General features: G+C 47.6%; 1 protein-coding gene across 19 annotated transcripts in view; it reads left to right on the top strand.

Moving 5' to 3' along the window:
* LOC125948872 (casein kinase I) overlaps positions 1-22,500 on the top strand; it is a 78,571-nt gene that overhangs the window by 37,149 nt on the left and 18,922 nt on the right. For 16 of the 19 annotated variants that reach the window (XM_049675376.1, XM_049675378.1, XM_049675382.1 and 13 more), the window contains 2 exons: positions 1,553-1,663; positions 3,375-3,544. In XM_049675376.1, the coding sequence (XP_049531333.1) occupies positions 1,553-1,663; positions 3,375-3,544 (281 nt within the window). Of the gene's footprint in view, positions 1-1,552; positions 1,664-3,374; positions 3,545-6,135; positions 6,288-22,500 lie in introns of all 19 variants that reach the window. The other 3 variants (XM_049675385.1, XM_049675384.1, XM_049675393.1) reach the window with 1 other exon arrangement.

Genomic DNA, 22,500 nt, shown 5'->3' with positions numbered 1-22,500 from the left:
CCAATGAGCATGCGTTTCAATCATAATTTTAAATGCGATGCGAACATGCTCACCATTAGCAAATCTACTACTAAATTTAGTGTAAATATTGTAAACAAAACTATTGCCTGGCCGATATGGAAGTGCGAGTGACATGGATCGTGAAAAATGTTGAGGAAATGGCAGAATTGTAAGCGGAAAGTGGATTGCGGTGCTGCCATACCGTCGACGAGACACAGGGTGAGAAACATAAGACCACATCGCAAGCTGGCAGCGCCGTTTTGCTTAGCCCTGGTCCCTGGCCATCGACCGATGGTGGTGGTAATCGAGAAAGAAGTTGGCGCAACGGCATTGTAAACCGGATATGCGCTTGACCCCTCGAAAGCTGTTGCCTGTCATTAGTATGTGACGTGTTTTGCCATATTTATGCCATCCGTTCACCGTGACGCAGTGTTTCTATTGGCAGCTTTCTTGTTTTCGTTTCTTCTCGGCCGTGTGACTTCATGATGATTCACTTCACTATTACAAAACATGTTTTAATAACTTTTAGATAAATGATTACATTGCTCGTTTTGCCGTTGTGCGTTGCTGTAGTTCATTTGTCATCCAGCGCGGTCTACGCATGTCTGCGAATTTATGTTCGTTTTCTTTGTTCACATGCGTTTTGCTTATGATGGTGGAAGCACAGATAAGCGGAATTCAACAAAAATGATGTTGAAGTTTACTTCAGGTCTGTAAGTCGTAATTTACGACACCGTGGAAGAAGATAGGCTCACTCCGCATACGAACTTGAGGCACACTTTAACAAAGAGTCGCAACTGCGGTGTGAATCACATACCGTCGTCTGAAGCGTAGTGGAGGATTTAGTAGGCAGAACACGTCCGAATATCTCATTAGGTTAGACACAGCCGTACGGAGAAGGCGACAGCAACAGCAGCGCACACTAGCTATAAGAGATTTTCAGGCAGGCTCTATGAACATCCCAAACGAATGAATCCTATACCTGGGCTGAAATCTCATTCGCTTTTAGCTGTGCTTTTGGTGCTCCACAATGTTGCTCCAACATACCATAGACGGTAGTGGAATGATTGTGCCATCGAGCTAGTGCTGCTGTGGGCCCAGTTGATTTCAGTTGCGGAGTCTACTAGCGGATCATACGCAACCTAAATTACGAACAACGTACAACGGATCACATTGTTGAGACACAAAGGAGAGGAAGAGCACATTTGGTGGGCTGTGGTGTCCAATTTTCCTGTGAACTCATCAAATCAAATCGTCCGTTTTATGCCAATCGACCGTCGTTTGCGTTCTGTCGGGTCGTTGGTCCTGAATGCCGGATGATTAGGGTATGGTGCGGCTGACCGAACATTGAGCGTCAGCAGTAGAATGTAGAAGAAGATGAATAGTGGATGGCCTTCGCTTATACTCGATTCAGCGTTGTCATGTTGGTAATGAAATCAGCAAAACCGCACACTACTTTATGTTACCAATTCTTGTGAACAATTCTTTTTTTTCTATGTAACTGTTTTAACTTGTAATAACCTTTTGTATATTCACTTTCGTTTCATTACAGGGAAAAACCTATACAACAATGAACACGTAGCAATAAAAATGGAGCCAATGAAATCAAAAGCACCACAATTACACTTAGAATATAGGTTTTACAAATTACTAGGAGCGCACGGTAAGTATCTTCAGGATTTCTCACGTTACGTTTTTGTCACACTTCCTTCTTTTTCTTTCTTTTGCTTGCGAGAAAAAACAGCTTTTCCTTCGAACTCTGTATCAAAGTAAATAAGTTTCTTGATGCATTTGCTTTATTCCACACTTGTTCAGTTCGTTTATGTTTTCAAAAAATTATATTCGCTTCGGTTTTATTTTCAAATTAGCTTATGCAGCACACATGCTTTATGAAAAAAAAATCGTTTTAATTGTTAGATTTTATATTTAAACATTATTACATTCGTTGATATCTAGCGTTTGATTTCTGTTTTTTGTTATATGAAAATTGTCAATTGTTATCAAAAGTACTGTACCAAACTGATTCATAGGCATACTCTTTTTTTTTTGTTTCTTCTTTTGTAAACAAAATAATGCTATTTTTTCTGAAATAGCCAAACTCTCAAGCAAACCTTCTTTACTATTGCACTCTGTTTCTCTTTGCACGGCTTAGGTTTAAATTTCCCTTGCATTTTCGGTTTGTTATCCATTTTTTAAGTCCATAAGAATGATGAATAAGCACGCACCTTCGGATCGTAAAAGGAAAATCATTCGCGATAGACCTTTTTGATATATTATCTGATTAGATTGATCAATCGTGCTATGTTACATCGCTCCAGTGTATGCGCGGAGTGCGATGGTTTTAGTTCCTTTTATTGTTTCTATTAGACAATAGACGACGTGTATGAAATATGAACGATATAACGGGCTTAGCAGGCAGAAAGAGGATGAGGATACGGAGAAGGACCGCAACGCTGTTGTGTGTTCAACGCAATGTTTGTTTTCCCTTGTTCTATTACTTGTTTTGGTGTTTGCCTTTCGCTCTGTTTTGTTTCAAGGTAACAATGAAGCTAATCATTCAACAAAGATGCAAAAAATGGGTTAGCTTTTCGCAAATATTACTGGACTTGATTATCTACGGTGGATTCCCTTCCAGTTTACACTCTTTCGCTTCCATTCTATTATCTTTCTTGCTAAGTTTTTTTTCAAATCGAAAACTTTGTATTCATTTTCTGGTAAGAATATGAGTGTTGGTTTTTGATTCATCTTAAATGAGAATGTTTTTTTTTTCAAACAATATTTACGGAAACATTCAATTTACTTTATCTCCCCTTTTTCGTTCGCGATATTTCTATCCCACAGTTTACCATGTTGGTTGCTGAATATCCTTTCATTCTTGCTATAGTTCATCCTATTCCACTGAATTTCTACCACCGCCCGTTATTGATTCTTTTAACTTCATTGATTGCCGGCTCGGAAAACTCCAGCAACATTTTGCATCTTTCTCTTCCTCTACCTCTCGGTGATGCTCGTCCTTCTTCCGTTATTGTTTATCTTGTTTATTTAATCTTACGTTTTCGTATGTACATGTTGTGTGTGTGCGTGTGTGTTGGGTGTAAACTTAGTTTAAAGAAAAACTGGTTTTGTTTATATTAATTAGAATTTCCAATTTTGGTCTAAACTTGAATAGTTCTACTTCTCCAAGAACGAAGTGTTGTACTTCCTTATTACTATTATTACTATTATTACTATCATTATTTAGTTTTTGTTCTGTTTCTTTATGAAGCTGTAATCATTCATTCACTGATCGTTGATTTCCTGTTTTATCCCAAAAAAAAACTGTCGTGTGTGTTGCCCCGTTTCAAATGTCCGGACAAACACACTTAATGCCACAGATACACAATCCCCACCAGAAGGGATACCGCGGGTGTATCACCTAGGTACATGCGGCGGCCGGTACAACGCAATGGTGCTGGAACTGTTGGGACCATCGTTAGAAGATCTTTTTACGCTGTGTGGCAGAAAGTTTTCCCTGAAGACTGTACTGATGATCGCTAAGCAACTAGTAAGTTCGGGTCGGCCGGCTGCTGGTACACACCAAACACACGATAACACGACGGCGTGTCGCTCATATTCATGCTCTGAGACAGATCTCGATCAAATATTTCAGTACGTTGTGCTCATCGTCCACATTCGTTCACTCCATCATCCTCTTACTCTCTTCCTAAAACGTACGTGACAGTTGACTATAATCATTCGCAGATCAATTCAATTTCTATTATTTTTACTAGAACGCATTTGTTGGTCGCATCTTACCGACTCATCATCTACGAATCTCCCCAGCCCGCCCCAACTGAATTCAAAAACATATCACTGATATCTGGCTAGTAAAAAATACTTGAACACCTTTCTGTTTAATTTGTTGAATTCTTCAAAATCATCTTTAGTGGGTATGCGACATCGCATCTTCCCGAAATCTTGTCCGTTTTTTTATCATAGTTCCATAAAATATTTACTTTTATATTTGGCTACATAGAGCGCTAAACTCGACGAGAACTATATGTTATATGCTTCGTTCATCTTCAAAATCGACATGAAAATTGTTACAAATATCATCTTACATTGAGCGCTGGGAACTTATATTTTACCATCTTCATCTTTTTTAAAAATTCATTCTGTTTAAGAATTTTCCTACTCTTCTAAGCTCGACCACTACTTCTTAGCGAGCTATGGCCATGTTTCGGCGTGTCGGGTTGGTTTGGACGCATATATTTGATACGTTATTATTCGGGGACTTATTTCTTTTAATACAGTTGGTTACATGTTTCGTGTTGCTTTAGCTTTCTTGTCCAATGTATTTTTGGTTTTCTCTAGTGTTCGGTGTACCGCTTATCGGCCTCAAGACAGCCACACCGAGCTTCCTCCTGCGTTTAGCTGTTAACAAAGTTCATACGCTGCTATCCGCGCGCGCATTAGCTTTGTGCTATCTGTCGCCGAACGCAGTTCATGCTTATACTATCTGTAGTAAATATTTATGCGAATCAATTCGTTGTTGGTTTCTAGTTTGAGAGTTTTCGGGTGGCAGCAACTATTGTGCCTTTTGCTCAAGGGCACGACTCCTGAATTTCGCTATGCTTTCACATCCTTCCATATTGAACCATGCTCTCCCGCTCATTGCAAACGATAATCGACTTGACGGGGCTCATTAATCTCATCCATTTTTAATCCATTGCGTGCATCTATTCCCCAATTTGCTCTATGTATGTAAACTATATTCGGACGCTCTGTGGTTCAAACGACCAGGTTTTAAAAGGGGCCATCGTATGTTACAGTAGAGATCAGTTCAATTTGGACCAAATTGATACCATCACTAAAACCTAGCACAATTCGATGACCAAGCGAAGTAGTGAACACTCATATTCATACATTACAAAATTCGGTTTATATCGCTCCTCCTGCTCTCCTGTTTTTAATCGGCCTTTTAGTTTAGACCCCCCCCCCCCCCTCCTCTCATGTATGCTAAATCCAATGAACACACTAACCGCGAGCAGCTCTTACCATCTAAGCCCCCATAACCGAACAAAAGACTACCAATTGGTCAACTGTGAAACGCCCAGCATGAATGGTCCACACACAAGCGTGGCGGTAGTGCAGAATGGCCATGATCGCCCTTACCACAGCTATGTGCCGACCCCAGCTGAAAGCAATAGAGATGAGAAGGGCAGGTTGCAGCAGGTCGACTTGCTGCTGGAGTATGTGTGGCTATGGGGATTTCCTTAGGGAAACCAATCCAGTGACTGCTCAAGTGAGCGTTACAATTTACCCAACGTCGCATTGATGATGAGATCCGTCTTTGCTCCTTCTACATACATGTATTCAACACGTTAAAGGATAGGTTAATGTCGTTTGTTATTGTCTTAGGAAAAGGGGAAACATCTGTTGTTTTGTCGTACGTACTTGAACATCCTCGTTTCTGCCTGCAGCCCAGAATACGCGGATATCGTAAAGATGCGATTACTCATCGTTTTTCATTCGACTGTCCAGAGTCGCCTTCTGAAAACCCGTTTCGAATTTATTTACTTCATCACGCTTAGGAACTAGCAGGACTTTGATGTTTGATTTTGATATTTCTTTTTGTTATCTTCGTTTTTTCTTTCTTTCTTCATTCTCTCTGCTACTTCCCGAGTTTTTCTTTCTTTACGAAAACATTTCCTCTTCTTCTATGTACTTGTTTTCTCTTCTTTGTTCACCCCTGCTCACTGTTGTGATCAATAACGATCACTTTGAAAACTAAATCACTTTCCACGTATTTCTCTTTCCCTTTCTAAAAATGCTCCGTAATTTGATATATCTTCCTACTGTCTTACCCTGTTGTACGCTTGTGGTGCAATTTATGTGGAGTAAATTGTTTATTCTCTTTTTAATTTACATTTCTATTTCAAATATTAACAATTCCTTCAACACAATATCGTACAAATTGATCATATGAAATCGAACATGCCGTTAATGCTGCGCATTTGCATTTGGATTGTGTTTTTTTCTTCTTCTTTTTCCTCTTTTATCCTCGTCTGATCCTCCCTCATACGTCGGCCTTCCGTTCGGCCTTTTGCCCAACCGCTCTCCAACGCTGGCATCATTCAACCGACAATGGGGTAGCGGAAGGAATACCGGAGGTGTACTACTTCGGGCCCTGCGGCAAATACAATGCACTAGTTATGGAATTGCTCGGTCCGTCGCTTGAAGATCTGTTCGATTTGTGCAGTCGGCGGTTTTCACTGAAGACAGTACTGATGATAGCAATACAATTAGTAAGTAAACCGGTCAACGAAACCACGTACACGATACGCGAGCGCTGGTTCGGCTCGAAAGACAAATCATGCTCGGATCATAATATAAAACAAAGTCCCCTTCTTCATACCTGACTGACCGGCCAACGCCAGCCGGTGATGGATATCCTTGCCACGCCCATGTTCATCAGACCAATCGATTTTATTCATTGAGCATCCTAATATTTAGCAACAATTCATTGGACATATCACCTTTCCCTCCCCATTGTGCTCGCTAACATAACCACTCTAACTCTTATGTCCATATCTACTACTTCGCTTGTCATCGCTAGGATTAGTGTTGTATTTCTAGTTCGTTTCAATTTAGAGTTCTGGCGACGAAACACTAACTGTTAGCCGTCACAGTGATGGTAGAGAGACAATACGGTACTGCTTTGTGATGGACGTATAGTTTGTGCTAAAGTTAATCTGGTCGGTCTAGTTTACTCAGCGATACACGAAGCAGATAGAGCACATGCAGGCAAATCAAAAACCGCTTTCTTAAATGTCTGCAACGAACCTCTATCTAAACGGCTTCACGAAGAGTCTCTGTAAGCTCAAACTCAATTGGCCAGAGGATGAAGGAACAATTTTCCAATTTAAAAACCTACGTACCTACGCACGCTGCTGCTGGTTATTGTGCGCTGTGTTTCGTACAGCATCGGACTCATCATCTTGTGTTTTGAGATAATCAGACAATTTTGAGTGATTAGAAGCTTAACATAAGATTTGGTGTAGTTTTAGCATATGTTAAACTGTACCAGAACCAATCTGGATGGCCTTAGGTTAATCACAAACGAATTGAAAATGAAAACGAATAGCAGTAAAGTAGAAATGCAAAGATGGTCTTATCTAGGTTTGCATCGTGCGCTTCCTTCATTATCCCCAGCAAAACACTGCTGCTTATAGTGTCCGTTCGCTTCAGCGCAGCATGATGCTCCGTTCCCCTAGCTTGATTTGAGTTGATGATGAAATTTAAAGTTTCCTGTCCAAACCGCGCTTCCTCGAAGCTTCTTTTCCATACAACTAGCGCCAGTGGGATCGCGCGCCGCCTTCCTCACAGGCATTTCCTTTGCGAATAACAATCCAGTTTTGGCAGTGCCATCGTTTATTGGAACATTTGGTGTAGGATGTTATAAGTATGCCTCTTTCATTTAGCTGATAGCTTCATTTTGCTTTGTCACGTAAAAACCTTCTCACCAGCTTTGCTGCACCGGAAACTGGCAAAAAAAAGGTAGCAATCATCATCGTCATCGTCAGCATCAGTATCGTTTTTGCTTTAGTTTTGCGAAGAGGTTGCCCGTTCGTTCTACTGTCTTATGTTTCAGAGGAGGGTGTGGCTCTACGTCATTCGTTGCTCTATTATTGCGCTCGGCATGTGTGTGTGTACGCGCGCTCAATCTATTATGCAAATTTCGTATCATTACGTATTAGAACCGCAGGCGCAGGCCTTACTGGACCGTTGTCCAAAGAGAAACGCTCGAGAAAAAGGGGTTCAATCGATGATACCCGTTCGGCCAGTCGGTCGTTCGTTTGGTAGGCGGAGATGATTCGTTACGTCTCGGGGAAGATCATTTTGAACTTATCAAATTGCAACGCGGTGTTTCCTTTTTTTATTATTGGCTAATTGCGCCGGAACGCTCACTGGCCAGTTATGCGCCAGGAGAGATATGCGCTGTAAGCTAACATTCATTCCTCACGTAAGCATCCGATACACCCTTTTTGCCAGCATTTTGGCCTCCAGCAGTATGTAAAAGGCCATAAAGTCGTTGCGACAACAGCAGCACCGCCGCATTGCAATACGCAGCAGCTGCTGCTGCTGATACTACTACAAAAAGGGCAACCCATAAGCGATGCTGGTACGCCACCACCTCCAAAACGCCATTCGTGGCGACTATGCGACTGAGAGGCGCTCGGGCGCGCACCACCGCTATCTATAAAAGGGATATCGTTTGCGCCCGGACTCGACAAGTACGACTACGAAGCCGGAACTAGTTGATCGTTATGAATAGGGTCGCCGCCAGCCGCCACGTGAAGTCAGCGGGTGTTGTGTACTGCCTTCACGTTGGTCACCGACAACGACCACCCATACACAATCGTGCATGGCGCGGTTTTAGAAGCAACGCAAAGGTGGAGGTGTTGATCGATTTGCAATTTGCATAACATCCGCTCGGTTCGGTTGTGTCCTGTGCTATGTGTGTCCCGCTGCAACGCGCCACTCTGCCACCAGAAATGGAACGAGCGAACATGTAACAGTTGGTGGTAGCCGTTTAAAGTAGCTGGAAGGTGATGTCCCCATCGTGGTGCACCACTCAGGGGACCTTCTACAAAATGCAAGCAAAGCAGCAAGAACACAACAGCTGTTGAGAGCATGTCCCAGCTGGGAGACAGTTTTACATGTCTTCCCGGGGTCAATTAGATGAGATTTTCGGGGAATTTTATGAGAGAGAAAGAGAGAAAGCTAAAGATGTAACAGTGCTTCCAACATACGCTTCAATAGAAACATAATCTATGTTAACCAACACGAGAAGAGAGAGGGAAATAGATGGTATGTTGCAGGTGTTGACATACCAGGCAACTGGGAGGTACCAAAGATTGCATAGGGGATTTGCATTCCCCTAGCAATTGGATCTCTGCTTTCAACACAGTGAGCAGCACCCCCATAGACATGTTGACGATCGCTCGTTCATAGTCCCGACCACTACTGTGGAGAGGACACGGCAACCCACAACAACAACAACGGGCGGTCTTCTTCGTTGTTCGGTGGCCTACTTGTATCGTCACGGACGGTTATTTATGCAGTATTGGCCACCAGGCAGGCAATCCAAGCCTTCCTTCTTGGGTCACTGTTTGTTGCGATACAATGTTGGCTTCACAGGTGATGAAGCCGCAGGAGCCGGAAATGTATACTCGAAACAAAAGCATAACTGCATTTGCGGCGCATTGGCAGTGCGCGTCCCTCGCCTCGCACACCCGAAGGTAGGTCGAAGGTATCCTGTCAGCAAAAACATCCTTGACTCAGTTTGTCCTCTCACCCCCCCCCCCCCCTGCATTGGTGTTGTTCCGGATCTCGTATCCACCTGTCGGTCGGCGGGTGTGTATGTGCGTGTGTTCGATGATGGGAAAGGTCCCTTCATTGTCACAGTCAACAGCGCGCGTGTATTGCACCCCTCGCAGTAGCAAAGCACAGCGCCGGGTATGCAGCTAATATCGATCCATCGGGATCCTTTAATCACGCTTGATATCAATCCAGTTCCCAGCGAGAGAGAGAGAGAAACCGTTGAAAGTGTTTTTCACAGCTTTGGCTTAAGCAATGCAAATATTAGCTAAACGCGAAACATAACAATAGAAAATTCCGTTGCTTTAAGCATATTTCAAGCGCAGTCTACGAGGTGAATCTACGATCCCAATTAGAAAAAGGAAGGAGAGCAAGGTTCGTGTGGAATGTGAGTTGGAATGTTAGAAAAAGCTAAAGATTACCACCACCCTAGTTCTACGTACTGCTCTGTTTTCATTACATTTTCCATACCGACTGGTGCTGATCCTTTCCAGTGTGCCCTGGAGCCACGGCTTCTACTTTCTTTGCAACCGAAGTTTAGATAGACAGGCAAGGGTATGAGGAGGACGGTCTCGTCACGTGTGCATTGGGGAGAGGGGTGTTGCGAAAACCGGGTTTACAGTTAACTTTCCTCCTTCTGCGCGTTACTGGGCTGCAAAACTGTGTGCTATGTCTGCCACTGAGACCACCGACCCGTAGGCACATCGCTGGTCCCTGCTGTTCTGCTTGACATGAGTGGCAGAAGGAGGCTTTCCCTGGAGAGAAAAATTTATTTTTCATCAGCGGATCAGCGTTCGCAGCGGTCGGAAATTGATCACGGAATGGTTAATGTGGCGTGTGTCTGTTGAACGTGACGTCGCGGCCCGGCACTAGTTTTGGCTGCTGTCACCAGTCAGAAACGTCTGACAACTAAGCTATCCTTACTTAACCCGTGTATTTTCTCGGGTGATCTATTCCTACCTACCACTACCACGGCGCTGTCTATGGAGCAGAAGGCTCCTTGAGCTAGACAGTTGCCCTGCTTGCTTACTGGTGTCCGGTTAGAGATACCTCGGGTAGGCCTCTTGGTCGGATCAGTAAGCTAGGCTTGCACGTGGTTGACCCAGTGTGAGAGGCTGGGGTCTCCGAAGCTTACCTGGCTTCGCACGGATGTTCGATATGATGCCCGTGGCTGGGTCGCGCGGCGGTTTCCTGTAACAGACGTGTTAAGAACTAACGAACGCGACGACTGTTCAGTTTGGCTTTCAATTTACGACCCTTTAGATTTATTCGTAACACCGATATTTATAATGTTTGTCTTAACCTACTTTCCTACTTAACTCTAAAGATGTTTTTAACAACAACCTACTTAACTCTAAAGATGTTTTTAACAACAACCTAAGTGTAATGACCGGCCCGAGGCTTCCGCGACCATACCTCCATCCTCCTCTCCAGCATTAACTATCGTCACCTCATGGCCCACCTCCGGTGGGTTGGTAACAGCCATCGCCTGATGTGCTAACAGAACGTGCTGATTGGTTCTTGGTTTTTGGGTCGAAAGTTAAATGTTATTAAAACTGAGTCGGCTGGTTATTCGGAGGCTCATGGCTGAGCCTCCCAGTGACGGAAGCATCCCCTTCCCTGTCGATCGTCCGGCCGGTTTCGGAACGTCGCTTGGCCACTGTTTTGTACACAGCGTTTTCCATAACAATAACGCGTGCGTCGACCCCATTGTTGTCTATCATCAGAACCATCATCGTCATCACATGTTAGCCAGAATGGCTCGCGTCGTTGTCGCATTCGTCTTGCGCAGTGCCTACATTCAGGTGATAAAGCAGGCGTTCTCTTCCCACCGTGAGATATCATAGAAGCGCCCGAAAGTCAGGCTAGGTCGGTGGTGAAGGTCGGTCGGGCCGCTTCATCCCCCCGCACTTATTTGAGCTTGATGGCCGTCTAGAAGAGGCGACCACCAAGCTGGCGGGAAGGGGCTTAAGGCCGGTACTCCTATATTTACCTATTTCTACCTGTGGTATAAACAAAACTAGAACTAACTACCCTATCCTTAGTCTAGACGCCTAGACTCCAACAGAAATGGGACCGGTTATGACGCACGCAGGCGTTCATGGTCAGCATCCGACAAATCCGGAGTCCCAGCGCATGTTTACTCTAACTAGACCCTATTCTAACCCTATAGGCCGCCGGTGCCGGGAATTGAACCCAGCCCTAGAGCACTCTTGGCTCCAGGAATCCCAGGGGCGGTACTAATCGGCACCCGCAGGGCCGCACCCGGTGCCTAACTAATCCTAATAAAAATATGGGAGAAAAAAGAAACAAACATGACTAACCTATGCTGGGGCCCAGGTTCGCTTTAGCCGGGCCCTGCAGCTTATCCTAACCTAATGCAGCTGCGCGTTTTCGCGTCTTACGACTGTGCAAGTATCTGCCCGCTATCGGGTCTTACTCTTACATACTATGCTACAGCGGCGCACTATCGCGGCTTACGTCTGAGCAGGAATCTGCCCGCTATCGGGTCTTTGGCTTACGAACTATGCTACAGCAGCGCGATATCGGCTTATGGCTGAGCTTGTTGCCCGCTATCGGGTCTTACTCTTACATACTATGCTACATGCTGAGTAATGTAACTTACTTAATATAACGCAGGGACATGAGACACTGCTACAGCTCTCCTCCGACGCATCGTCAGATTTCTTGCAGTGCGGGATTGGGTAATGCCGCATAGCGATGACGGGATGGACGATACGATGAGCAGCTTGAAGAATGACGGGTTTGTCATTTACGTCCCATGGTCGCTGTAACGCAGCGGTCGGCGAAGAAATTCTCTCCTCGTAGTTTCCAATAACGTTGACTTTATGGAAATGATGGCTTTCGAACGACCAACTCACGAAAGCGGGACTAGGTATGCAGCTGTCGCCAGGTTGACATTTCTGCGACCGACCATGGCGGGTCTCGCAATGGGCTCCATCTCGACGCCTCGAGGGGGGGGGGTCATCGTTCCTTGATGATTTCGGACGACTCGTAACATCTCGTGAAGGCTGGGTGCGTCTTTGTCTGGACATTCTTCAACGATGAACTCTACACGTCGTTCTTCTCAGAGCGGGGTCAGTTCAGCACTATACGGCAGGACATGGACATCTCATCACCGCCTTTGTCGGGGGTTCCACCATCGACATCGTCCTTCAGTCGACGCTCGGACTGCCCGAAATCGTCTCCTTCCCGTCGTAGGCGGAGCCGTGCCTCCGACAGTGGTCTTCCCGTTGAGTCCATCTTCGTCTTCACAAACGTCACGAGTCCATCTTCGTCTTCACGTCTTCTGGGTCGTCCTTGATAAGTGCGGACGGGTATACGATCTTACCCCAAGGGTCCATTGCCACTCACAGCCCCAGTGTGGTTTTGGTCCTTATCTCAAAATTATGTAAGCAAGTAGAAGTTTCGGATTATTTGACCTTAATGCTAAGTTATTATTGTCAGGTCTTCATTGAAATAAGACCCCCTTATGTCCTAGCGAAGGAGATACTAGATCTCCCGCTGCCCATTCCAGAACAGTACTAACCTACCCTTAAACTACCTCTTTTGGCGGTTTAGCCGGTTGGATGCTCCCTTTCCTTGTTAAAATATGGAAGGCTAAGAGGGGACCCCGATGTTTTGGTCATAGCCTACACGGATGACCAAATATCCGTGCATGCTATCATCTGGGCATCTCTAAGCGTTGCTTATTTTTACCGATCTCATTCAATCCGCTCCTTTATCCAACACCAACATCCCGCAACCGACCGTTTTATACCCCTGCTAGAGCTAAACATTCATTGATTTAACCTATAAATGAAAAGGATTATCTTTGGTTTTCCCGGTTAATGATAGAACCATTATTATTATTATTATTTTTTTTTTTTAAATTAGCATATCCTATTACCTGGGCCTTAATCATAAAATCTCTTCAATCGGTTTACATGTACCTTCTCGTGCCGGTTGCCGTTTCGAATTACCACGGTTTGCTCACTTGGCACGTCAACCACCGTGTATGGGCCCCGCCAGGTGTTTTGGAGCTTTTGACCCACTCCCATCGGGTTGGCTTGCACCAGCACTTTATCACCCCACATAGGTGACCATTCGTTTGTGCCTTGATCGTACTTAGCTTTACGTTGCACTTTGGAACTGACCAGGTTGGCCCTTGCGGCCTCGTGCATTCGCTTAAAAATATTCCTCATCTCGAGGGCATAACTATGATAATTCGCCTCTTGTAGGTCTCCCTTGTGAATGGACAGAGGGAGCCGGGCGGCATAGCCATATAGTAGCTCATGTGGGGTGTACCCCGTTGACGAGTTTACCGTCGTATTATATTCGAAGCTAAAGTACGGGAGGAAACTATCCCAGACGTATGGGTCCCCCACCACATACTGTCTCAAGTATGTCTTAAGTTCCCTGTTGGCCCTTTCAACCAAATTCGCTTGTGGATGGTAAGCGCTGGTGTTGATCTTCTTGATTTTCAGGATCTTACACACACTTTTCATTACTTGGCCCATGAAATTGGTGCCTTGATCGGTGACCAGTTCCTCTGGTACACCATGCCTACAAATTACATTTTCCACGAACGTTTGCGCGACAGTAACAGCTTCCTGATTTTCCATCGCTGCTACTATCAAAAATCGGGTGAGGTCGTCTTGGACCACCAACCCATACCTATTCCCGCGAGCCGTTTCCGGGAGCACCACGATATCCATGAAAACCTTCTCAAAAGGTTCCGACGCGGTGGTGGTAATTTTCATGGGGATGCGGTTGTATTTGCAGATCTTGTTCTTCTGACAAGACTCACATTTTCGTACATAATCCTCCACATCCCTCTTCATGTTTTTCCAGTGATATACGGATGCGAGACGTTTCCTCATCCGTTTAGCACCGACATGCCCTCCTAGGGGAGCATCGTGAAATTCTCTCAGAAGTGCGAGTACCTCCTGAGGCTGCACCTCGATTCGCTCTGAGCTAGCGTTGTACAGCGAGAAAGCGAATTCATATCGCCCCCCTAAAAATTGGATCATCTCGAAGATCTCAAACTGCCTAATCTTCCGAAATGACAGGATCGGAATCTCGTGATCCTCTTCCTTTACCACCTCCTTCAACGTCGAGAGACAGCGCTGGAAACGTTCTAGAAACATTTCGCTGTTCACTAAGGAGGTGCTTTTACCGTCAACGATTACGCCAACAATCTTCGCTTCCGGCACGTGTACCACGCACTGTGACGTGTAGTCTTTCAGTCCGTGCGGCGGCGTCCAAATCCGGGAGATGTCGCTGTGGGTGGTCCGGCTGTTCAAAATCACAATGCGATAACGCGAGGGATTGTCCTCCAGCTTTCGCACGAATCTGATCTTTCTCAGATCAATCGCGTTCTCCGAGCGAGCCTGTTCGTATTCCTCGAACAGCGTCCTAGCCCTTACGCGGTCTTCGACGTTACATTCCTGCGCGGTCGGCAGATTCATCAGATCCGTGGTGTGCTGGTGCGTCTCGTCATCATTCCGTTTGGCCGCTGGACTGGCCTCTGGTGAAGCCTCCGGCTCTGAATCGGCTTGCAGCTTCTTCTTCTGAGCCCTTGTTAGCATTGCTACCAGAGGACATTCCATCTCTTCCGTGATCGTTTTGTCCATGTCCGACGCGGGTATGCGTGACAGAAAATCAGCCACGACATTTTCACGGCCCTGCTTATACCGGATATCGCACTCATAACCCTGCAGCTTAAGCCTTAGTCGCGTCAGAGTGGGTGATGTTTCCTTCAACCGCCAAATCGAGACCAACGGCCGGTGATCGGTATACACGATGAACCGCTGCCCGTAAACATAATGCCGGAAGTACTTGGCCGCCCATACAATTGCTAACAATTCCTTCTCTATGGTGTGGTACCGTTCCTCCGCATCGACCAACGCACGGCTCACAAAGGCTATTGGCCTGTCCATCGTTTTCTCGTTGGACAGTACCGCGCCGATTGCATAATTGCTGGCATCGGTGGTCAGAACAAAGGTGTCAGCATAATTGGGCCGTACCAACAGCGGCTCACTTACCAACGCGGCCTTGAGGCCCTCGAACGCGGCCTGGCACTCCGGCGACCAATGAAACTTGACCCCCTTCTTGAGTAGGTCGTTGAGCGGTTTGCGCAGGTTCGCTACTCCCGGTATAAACTTCGCATAGAAGTTTACGGTCCCCAACACAGACCTAACCTGCCTCACCGTGGTCGGTGGTTTCAAGCTAGCGATTTTGCTGACGCTCTCTTTTAGCGGCCTCACTCCGTGTTTGTCAATCCGGTGGCCCAGATATTGGATTTCTTCCCGCAGTATCTGGCACTTCCGTGGTTCCAACCGTAAATTGTGCTTACGCAACCCTTGCAACACCTTAGCTAGGTGCTCGTTATGTTCCTCGACCGTGCGCCCGTACACTACAATATCATCCAGATACACGACAGCCCTGATATCCGGAATCTCGTACAACACCGTATTCATTAGCCTTTGGAAAGTGGAGGGACTGTTCTTTAGCCCCATAGGCATTCGGGTATACTCGTAGTGTCCGTACGGCGTCGAGAATGCCGTCTTTGCTGCGTCATCGGGGTCAATCGATACTTGGTAAAAACCTGACTTCAGGTCGAGGGTCGAGAAGAATTTACTATCCCCTAGCGTATCTAAAATTTCCGGAATTAACGGGATCGGGTACACGAATGGCTTGGTAATCAGATTGAGCTCGCGATAGTCGACCACGATCCGATACCGTTGTACGCCGTCTTCGCCCAATTTCTTCTTGATACACAACACCGGGGCGTTCCACGGGCTGGTGCTGTGTTGCACAATTCCGAGAGCCAGCATTTCGTCCACCTGTTCTTTTGCATGCTTTTTGGTGACTTCAGCAAAACGGTACTGCCGCTTGTGGATGGGTACCTCGCTCGAGGTTTCAATTTTATGCTCGGCGGCATGAGTGTAGGTGAACTCATCACCTTCTAAAAAAAATACCTCGCTAAACCGACCTATCAATTGTGCTACTTTATCTCCTGCCGACTGTAGATTCATCTTGTCGAGCAGTTCCATGGTGCGTGGATGGCCCCGAATCTTTTCAAGATTGCGATTCTCGACGGGATCGCAATCAAGATTCTCATCCAGATCTTCTTCCCGGTACATCTGGGCCTCTTCCTCTTTTTCATAGTACTCTACGTTATTTACCTTATCGTCTAATTCTCCCGCGGCGTCGGGCGTTTCGCCCCGAAGCTCCACCTTGGAGTTTTCTGAACTTATTGCCTGCTTGGGGCCGTGCACCTTATCTACTAGGGAATCCGTGGAAGCCGTGAACACGGATATCATACCACAGCCCATCGGAGCTAATCGGGTCGCAGCCCGCATTGCTTGAGCGGGATTTACGGTACTGGGATCAGCTGGCGAGTGAATCCCTGCCTCTGGGTAGAGGGTTACGTATCCGTCCTTATAACTAATTTCGGCCGTATACCGATGCAGAAAATCGGCGCCTATCATGCCAGGAAGGTCCAGCTCTTGAACCAGATGAAACTTGGCCGGGAAGTCTTGTCCCTTGAGGTCCAAGCTCATCTGGCAGACCCCCAACGTTTCGATGGTACGCCCACTGATTCCCGTGAGGCGCGTCCTTTCGTGAACGTTTAGGCCCTTCAACCCCATGCTGATGGCTTCCTTCCATCGCATCAGGCTTACCGAGGCGCCGGTATCAATGAGCAGCTCCACCGGCTCTGAACCTCCTGTTTGAGCCCTCAAACCTACGCTAATTAGCCCCATGCCGACGCATTTGAGCTCTTGCCTTACATGTTTTACGCTACCGGATATCGGAGCTGCCACGGGCACCACCGGCCTACCGATGGGGTAAATCGGTAACACCGGCATACTGGGTGCTCCGCTTCCTATTCTTATGCTATTGGGTTGCCAGGGTGGCAAACCCTGATGATTTCGGGAACCTAGGCTGCCCCCCTGCAGTCCATGGTTCCCGCTTACGAGTTTTTTGCAAACTCGTGATTTTGGGGCCCACCAACATGTGGGATATGCCCCGGATAGCCCGTCCCTAAGGGTGGCTGTAATCCCCGGTGCGGTTCCGAGCCTGGATACAACGGCACTCCCGAATACGGGTGGGTTACGGCATGTCCGTGGGATGGTACACCAGGGTGGGGATAGTATGCACTATTCCCCAGGAAACTATCTTCGCCACCGGCGTACTGCGGGGCGTACCCACTCGTACCAACCGGGTTCCAACTAGGTGGAGCGTACCCGTTCTGATAAATCGGATACTGACTTGCTCCGGTGTAGGGGTGACCTGGATAGGTGGGCGCGGGATGGGCCAGCTGACCATGCCGGGGTGGGTGATCGTAATACGGAATTTCATACGCTGGATGCTGGTGTCTGCCCTGGTGCTGAGGGTTAGCTTGTTGCGTGGGTGCGTGATTCTGCCGCGGCTGCGCGTAGTCCCCCTCACTGGGTCTTGACGCGCGGTTCGGATTCCTTTGGCCCCCCTTCTGGTTGCTCCATGTCTGGGACGGATTTCTCGACTGATCCTGTCCCCGCGAGCCCGCCTGCTCCTGGTGAAGTGCCTTTCGCGGGTTGCCCCCCTGTTTCTGGGACCCCGGGGCGTGGTTTGCCCACCTCCGATCTTCGGCGCTTCGTTCGATCTCCAGGGCGAGCTGCTCGTCCTCTAGAAAATCCAGCAAGGACCGAATCTCCTTGTCCCGGTGGTTTCGGGCCACGGCTTTGAGGGCCTGATCTCTTAATCCCGCCAGCGCATGCATTTTGAGCGCGCGCATGGGGTACTTGGTCCCTGTGTCGGTTTCATGATCCTCCACCAGGTCTACGAGCTCAATCACGCGCTCCTTGTACGCCTGGAACGTCTCATGCGTTCCTTGCTCCAACCCCTCTATGCGCTGGACTACCAGCTCCAACTTGAGTTCTCCGCCGAATTCCTTCCGGAGGCGTCTTTTGACCTCCGGGTAACTATCCGCACGAATGCGCTTAAAATACCCCGCCGCCTGGCCCTTTAACTTCGCCAACACTACCTGTACCAGCCCCATGTCCGACTCCCCCTCCGGAATTTGATCCGCCAGTAAATCTAACTGATACAAAAACCCTTCCAGCTCGCGGTGTCGCCCGGTGAAATCCGGCACCAACCGCATTGCTGTGTCTATTGGGAATGAGTAGGCCATGGTGGGCGATGGGAAGGTCCGATTTAGTGTTTTCAATACACTGACGTCCTTGCTTTCCCGCTTAAGCTCCTCCAGCAACTCGGCCGGGCAGGTCTCGTCCGTGATCAAGACGTCCGAGAGTGGCAGAAAATTCGTTAATGATCGTCCTAGTGCTCGCGATGCGCTATCTTGGGCGCCCGGGTTTGCACCGGCACTATCGCGTTCCAAAATAGCGTTTACACTCGAGTGTGAATGGCTGCGCAACCTTCGATCCGTCATTTATCGGCTCGGAAGGGCCAATGCTCTAAGAGGGCAAGCCTCGTAAACCACATAAACAAAACCTATTGGACACTCACCGTGGGGTTCCCTTACTCTTCACCTCGCCCTACCGTTTAGGCGTTACCAACGTGTTCCAGGTTGTGCTTCCCGCGACGAATCGCTGCGTCGGCTGTTTTGGCGCTGCGCGGCGACGGCTTCGATGCTCGGCCTAAGCGCTGCGCCGTGTTCGGCTACCGATGCTAACGCAACGATGCGGATTTCCGCGAGCTATTTCGACAGCTCGGCGCACAACACTGTTCACTTCACTGACTGTAACTACACTTATCTGACCAACACAAAAAGTCTTCACTAACTGTACTTACACAAATTTGTACACTTAGCACCTTACACTTAGCACTATAGTCCCTACACGATTACACTATTAACAGTTAGTGCACTAACTAACTAATTGTTTCTACACTAAAATCCACTAACGGTGTCGTCTTCTTCACCCACCGGGTGAGTACTAATCGACACGGGATAACGTCTATCCCACCGCTGTCACCACATGAACGTGACGTCGCGGCCCGGCACTAGTTTTGGCTGCTGTCACCAGTCAGAAACGTCTGACAACTAAGCTATCCTTACTTAACCCGTGTATTTTCTCGGGTGATCTATTCCTACCTACCACTACCACGGCGCTGTCTATGGAGCAGAAGGCTCCTTGAGCTAGACAGTTGCCCTGCTTGCTTACTGGTGTCCGGTTAGAGATACCTCGGGTAGGCCTCTTGGTCGGATCAGTAAGCTAGGCTTGCACGTGGTTGACCCAGTGTGAGAGGCTGGGGTCTCCGAAGCTTACCTGGCTTCGCACGGATGTTCGATATGATGCCCGTGGCTGGGTCGCGCGGCGGTTTCCTGTAACAGACGTGTTAAGAACTAACGAACGCGACGACTGTTCAGTTTGGCTTTCAATTTACGACCCTTTAGATTTATTCGTAACACCGATATTTATAATGTTTGTCTTAACCTACTTTCCTACTTAACTCTAAAGATGTTTTTAACAACAACCTACTTAACTCTAAAGATGTTTTTAACAACAACCTAAGTGTAATGACCGGCCCGAGGCTTCCGCGACCATACCTCCATCCTCCTCTCCAGCATTAACTATCGTCACCTCATGGCCCACCTCCGGTGGGTTGGTAACAGCCATCGCCTGATGTGCTAACAGAACGTGCTGATTGGTTCTTGGTTTTTGGGTCGAAAGTTAAATGTTATTAAAACTGAGTCGGCTGGTTATTCGGAGGCTCATGGCTGAGCCTCCCAGTGACGGAAGCATCCCCTTCCCTGTCGATCGTCCGGCCGGTTTCGGAACGTCGCTTGGCCACTGTTTTGTACACAGCGTTTTCCATAACAATAACGCGTGCGTCGACCCCATTGTTGTCTATCATCAGAACCATCATCGTCATCACATGTTAGCCAGAATGGCTCGCGTCGTTGTCGCATTCGTCTTGCGCAGTGCCTACATTCAGGTGATAAAGCAGGCGTTCTCTTCCCACCGTGAGATATCATAGAAGCGCCCGAAAGTCAGGCTAGGTCGGTGGTGAAGGTCGGTCGGGCCGCTTCACTGTAGTATATCCGCGCAGCAGAAGGAGTAGTACAGAGATTATCGGAAAACCGGCTTTCCGTTCCGTCTGCTTTTTCAAGTTAAAAGTTGCAGAAAGATTTGGTTGAAAAGTTATCCGCGTTATCGAGCAGTGAGAATGTGAACGAATCAAGACGTTGTCCATCACAAATCACTGCTTGCTCATGCCGAGGGAACACTAACACTTTATTCTACAATCTCTACCATAGAAGAAAAGAAGAAGATTCCCGGTTTTGTCGTGGAAATGAGGTGCTGCGCTTGGCTTTGACGGCGGTGTGTTCGTCCTAGCAAATCTAGTCTCTAAATTGAGTTCATTTATCAGTTCCAAAGTAAACTGCCTACATCACGCACGGTCACCCCATACCGGTGCTTCACGATGGTATTATTGATGAGTCGTGAATGTCAAGAGTCCTATAAGAAAACTGCTGCTGATAGAAGGGGGCTAAGGAGGGTTGGTAAGCAAATGATGAGCTGCCGTAGATCCATCGACCGTCAGAAGACGGCAACGAAAGGGGACACCAAATTAGGGGGCCATACATACAACGACGCACGAGCGCGCGGGTGGGTATGGCATTATTATTTTATTAGCGAGATACACTTACGCAACCGAGCGCACGATGGTACCGCATGGCGGCGGTGGATCCATCCCGAGCGTGGATTGTGGAAGGTCTTCTGGCAAGTTAAGAGCAGCAGTGGGGCCGACGACGTCGACGACGACGGGGTCACAGGCGCGCGCGTGTCTCTGCGTGTGTGTTTTTGTTCTAAATTTAGAACAACGCGATCGCGAACGTCCAATTTGTGTGGCACAACGATGGAGGGAGGGGCCGGGGAGGAGGTGGCACGCGTAGTGGTCTGACGGTGCACGTGCGTCGTGTGGTTGTGCGATATGTTTCTTCCTTCTGTGTGTGTGTGTGTGTGTGTCTCTCTCTTGCTCTTTCTCTCTCTCTCTATTTCTTGGTTTAGTGGATAGTTCAGGAACTTCTGCCCTGAGCAGCGGCTCCCTTCGTCGTTCTTAGTCCCAGCGACTGGGGACTGCCTGCGAGTAGCAGACAGTTGAGTAGCATTACTTTGGCTTTAGCATCATTTGATCTGATAGCATCATCCTTCGCATTGCGCCCCATCTGAGGTGTGCGGTGGTGTTACTTCCCCGCAGATAATCCAGCTGCTGAAGAAGGTTTCTGTCGGTCGGAGAGAGTGGTGCTGCTGCTAGAGTTGTAGCTGGAGTGTCATCGCGCCTCTTTGCGTGAGATTTGATTGCGAATCCTTCAAGGGAGATGGCCTCGGAATTGGCGATGACAGGTCGCCAAACTCAATTCCCCGGAATTGGGTAGGGTTGGGTGTTTGCTGCGCGTCGTTTTCTGGGAATTCAATTTGGTTTTTGTGCAATTCGCCGCTTCCAAGATGTTATCAAGTCAGAGGATCTCATAGAAGGGTAGTTACGTCTCGTTCTCCTGCGGCGTACTACGAGATTTGAATGCTTCGAGAGGAATTTTTCTTCAACATTTTCCTTGACGGTGACACTTCAACAGTCCATCACAACAGTCTCTGTCGGCCACAACATTCAAACAAAGGTGTTTACCGTGCGCCCACAAAACACAGTTCCACAAAACACAGTTAGTACAATCACTACCCAGGAGCAGCACGAGGGCGCTCCGGTGAGAGGTCCGAAATCCGTGGCGCCCGGCCACACAATTAGCACACAATTAGTGCGGAAGGTTGAGCAGCCGATTGCCTAGCTGGCGTGCAGTAGAGAAATCCATGCTCTCCCTCCTGTTTCTCTTTCTACTGTTCCGTCCTCTGTAATGAGCTTGTCTTAAATGGCATCTAAACGGCGCCATGCAGTGGTGGGCTGTGGTCGTTGAGCTGCATATTTTAAAACAATCCGACCGCAGACTGAGCAGCACCCCGCTGCTGGAACTCGGCGTATATTTTAACTAGACCAAGACCGGGAACTCCCTGGCATACCATGTAATCGCCTTTCGCTTTATCGATGCCATCGAGCTTTTGAATGGAGATCCCTGGGAAGGATGTATTAAATCGAGTTGACCCAAAAGGTAATGTTCTGTTCTCGTGGTGTGAT

Source organism: Anopheles darlingi, chromosome 2 (assembly GCF_943734745.1).
Source record: "Anopheles darlingi chromosome 2, idAnoDarlMG_H_01, whole genome shotgun sequence".
In the NCBI taxonomy this organism is placed as follows: Eukaryota; Metazoa; Arthropoda; class Insecta; order Diptera; family Culicidae; genus Anopheles; species Anopheles darlingi.
Note: the sequence above shows the minus strand (reverse complement) of the source record. Positions and strands in the feature narration are given on the sequence as shown.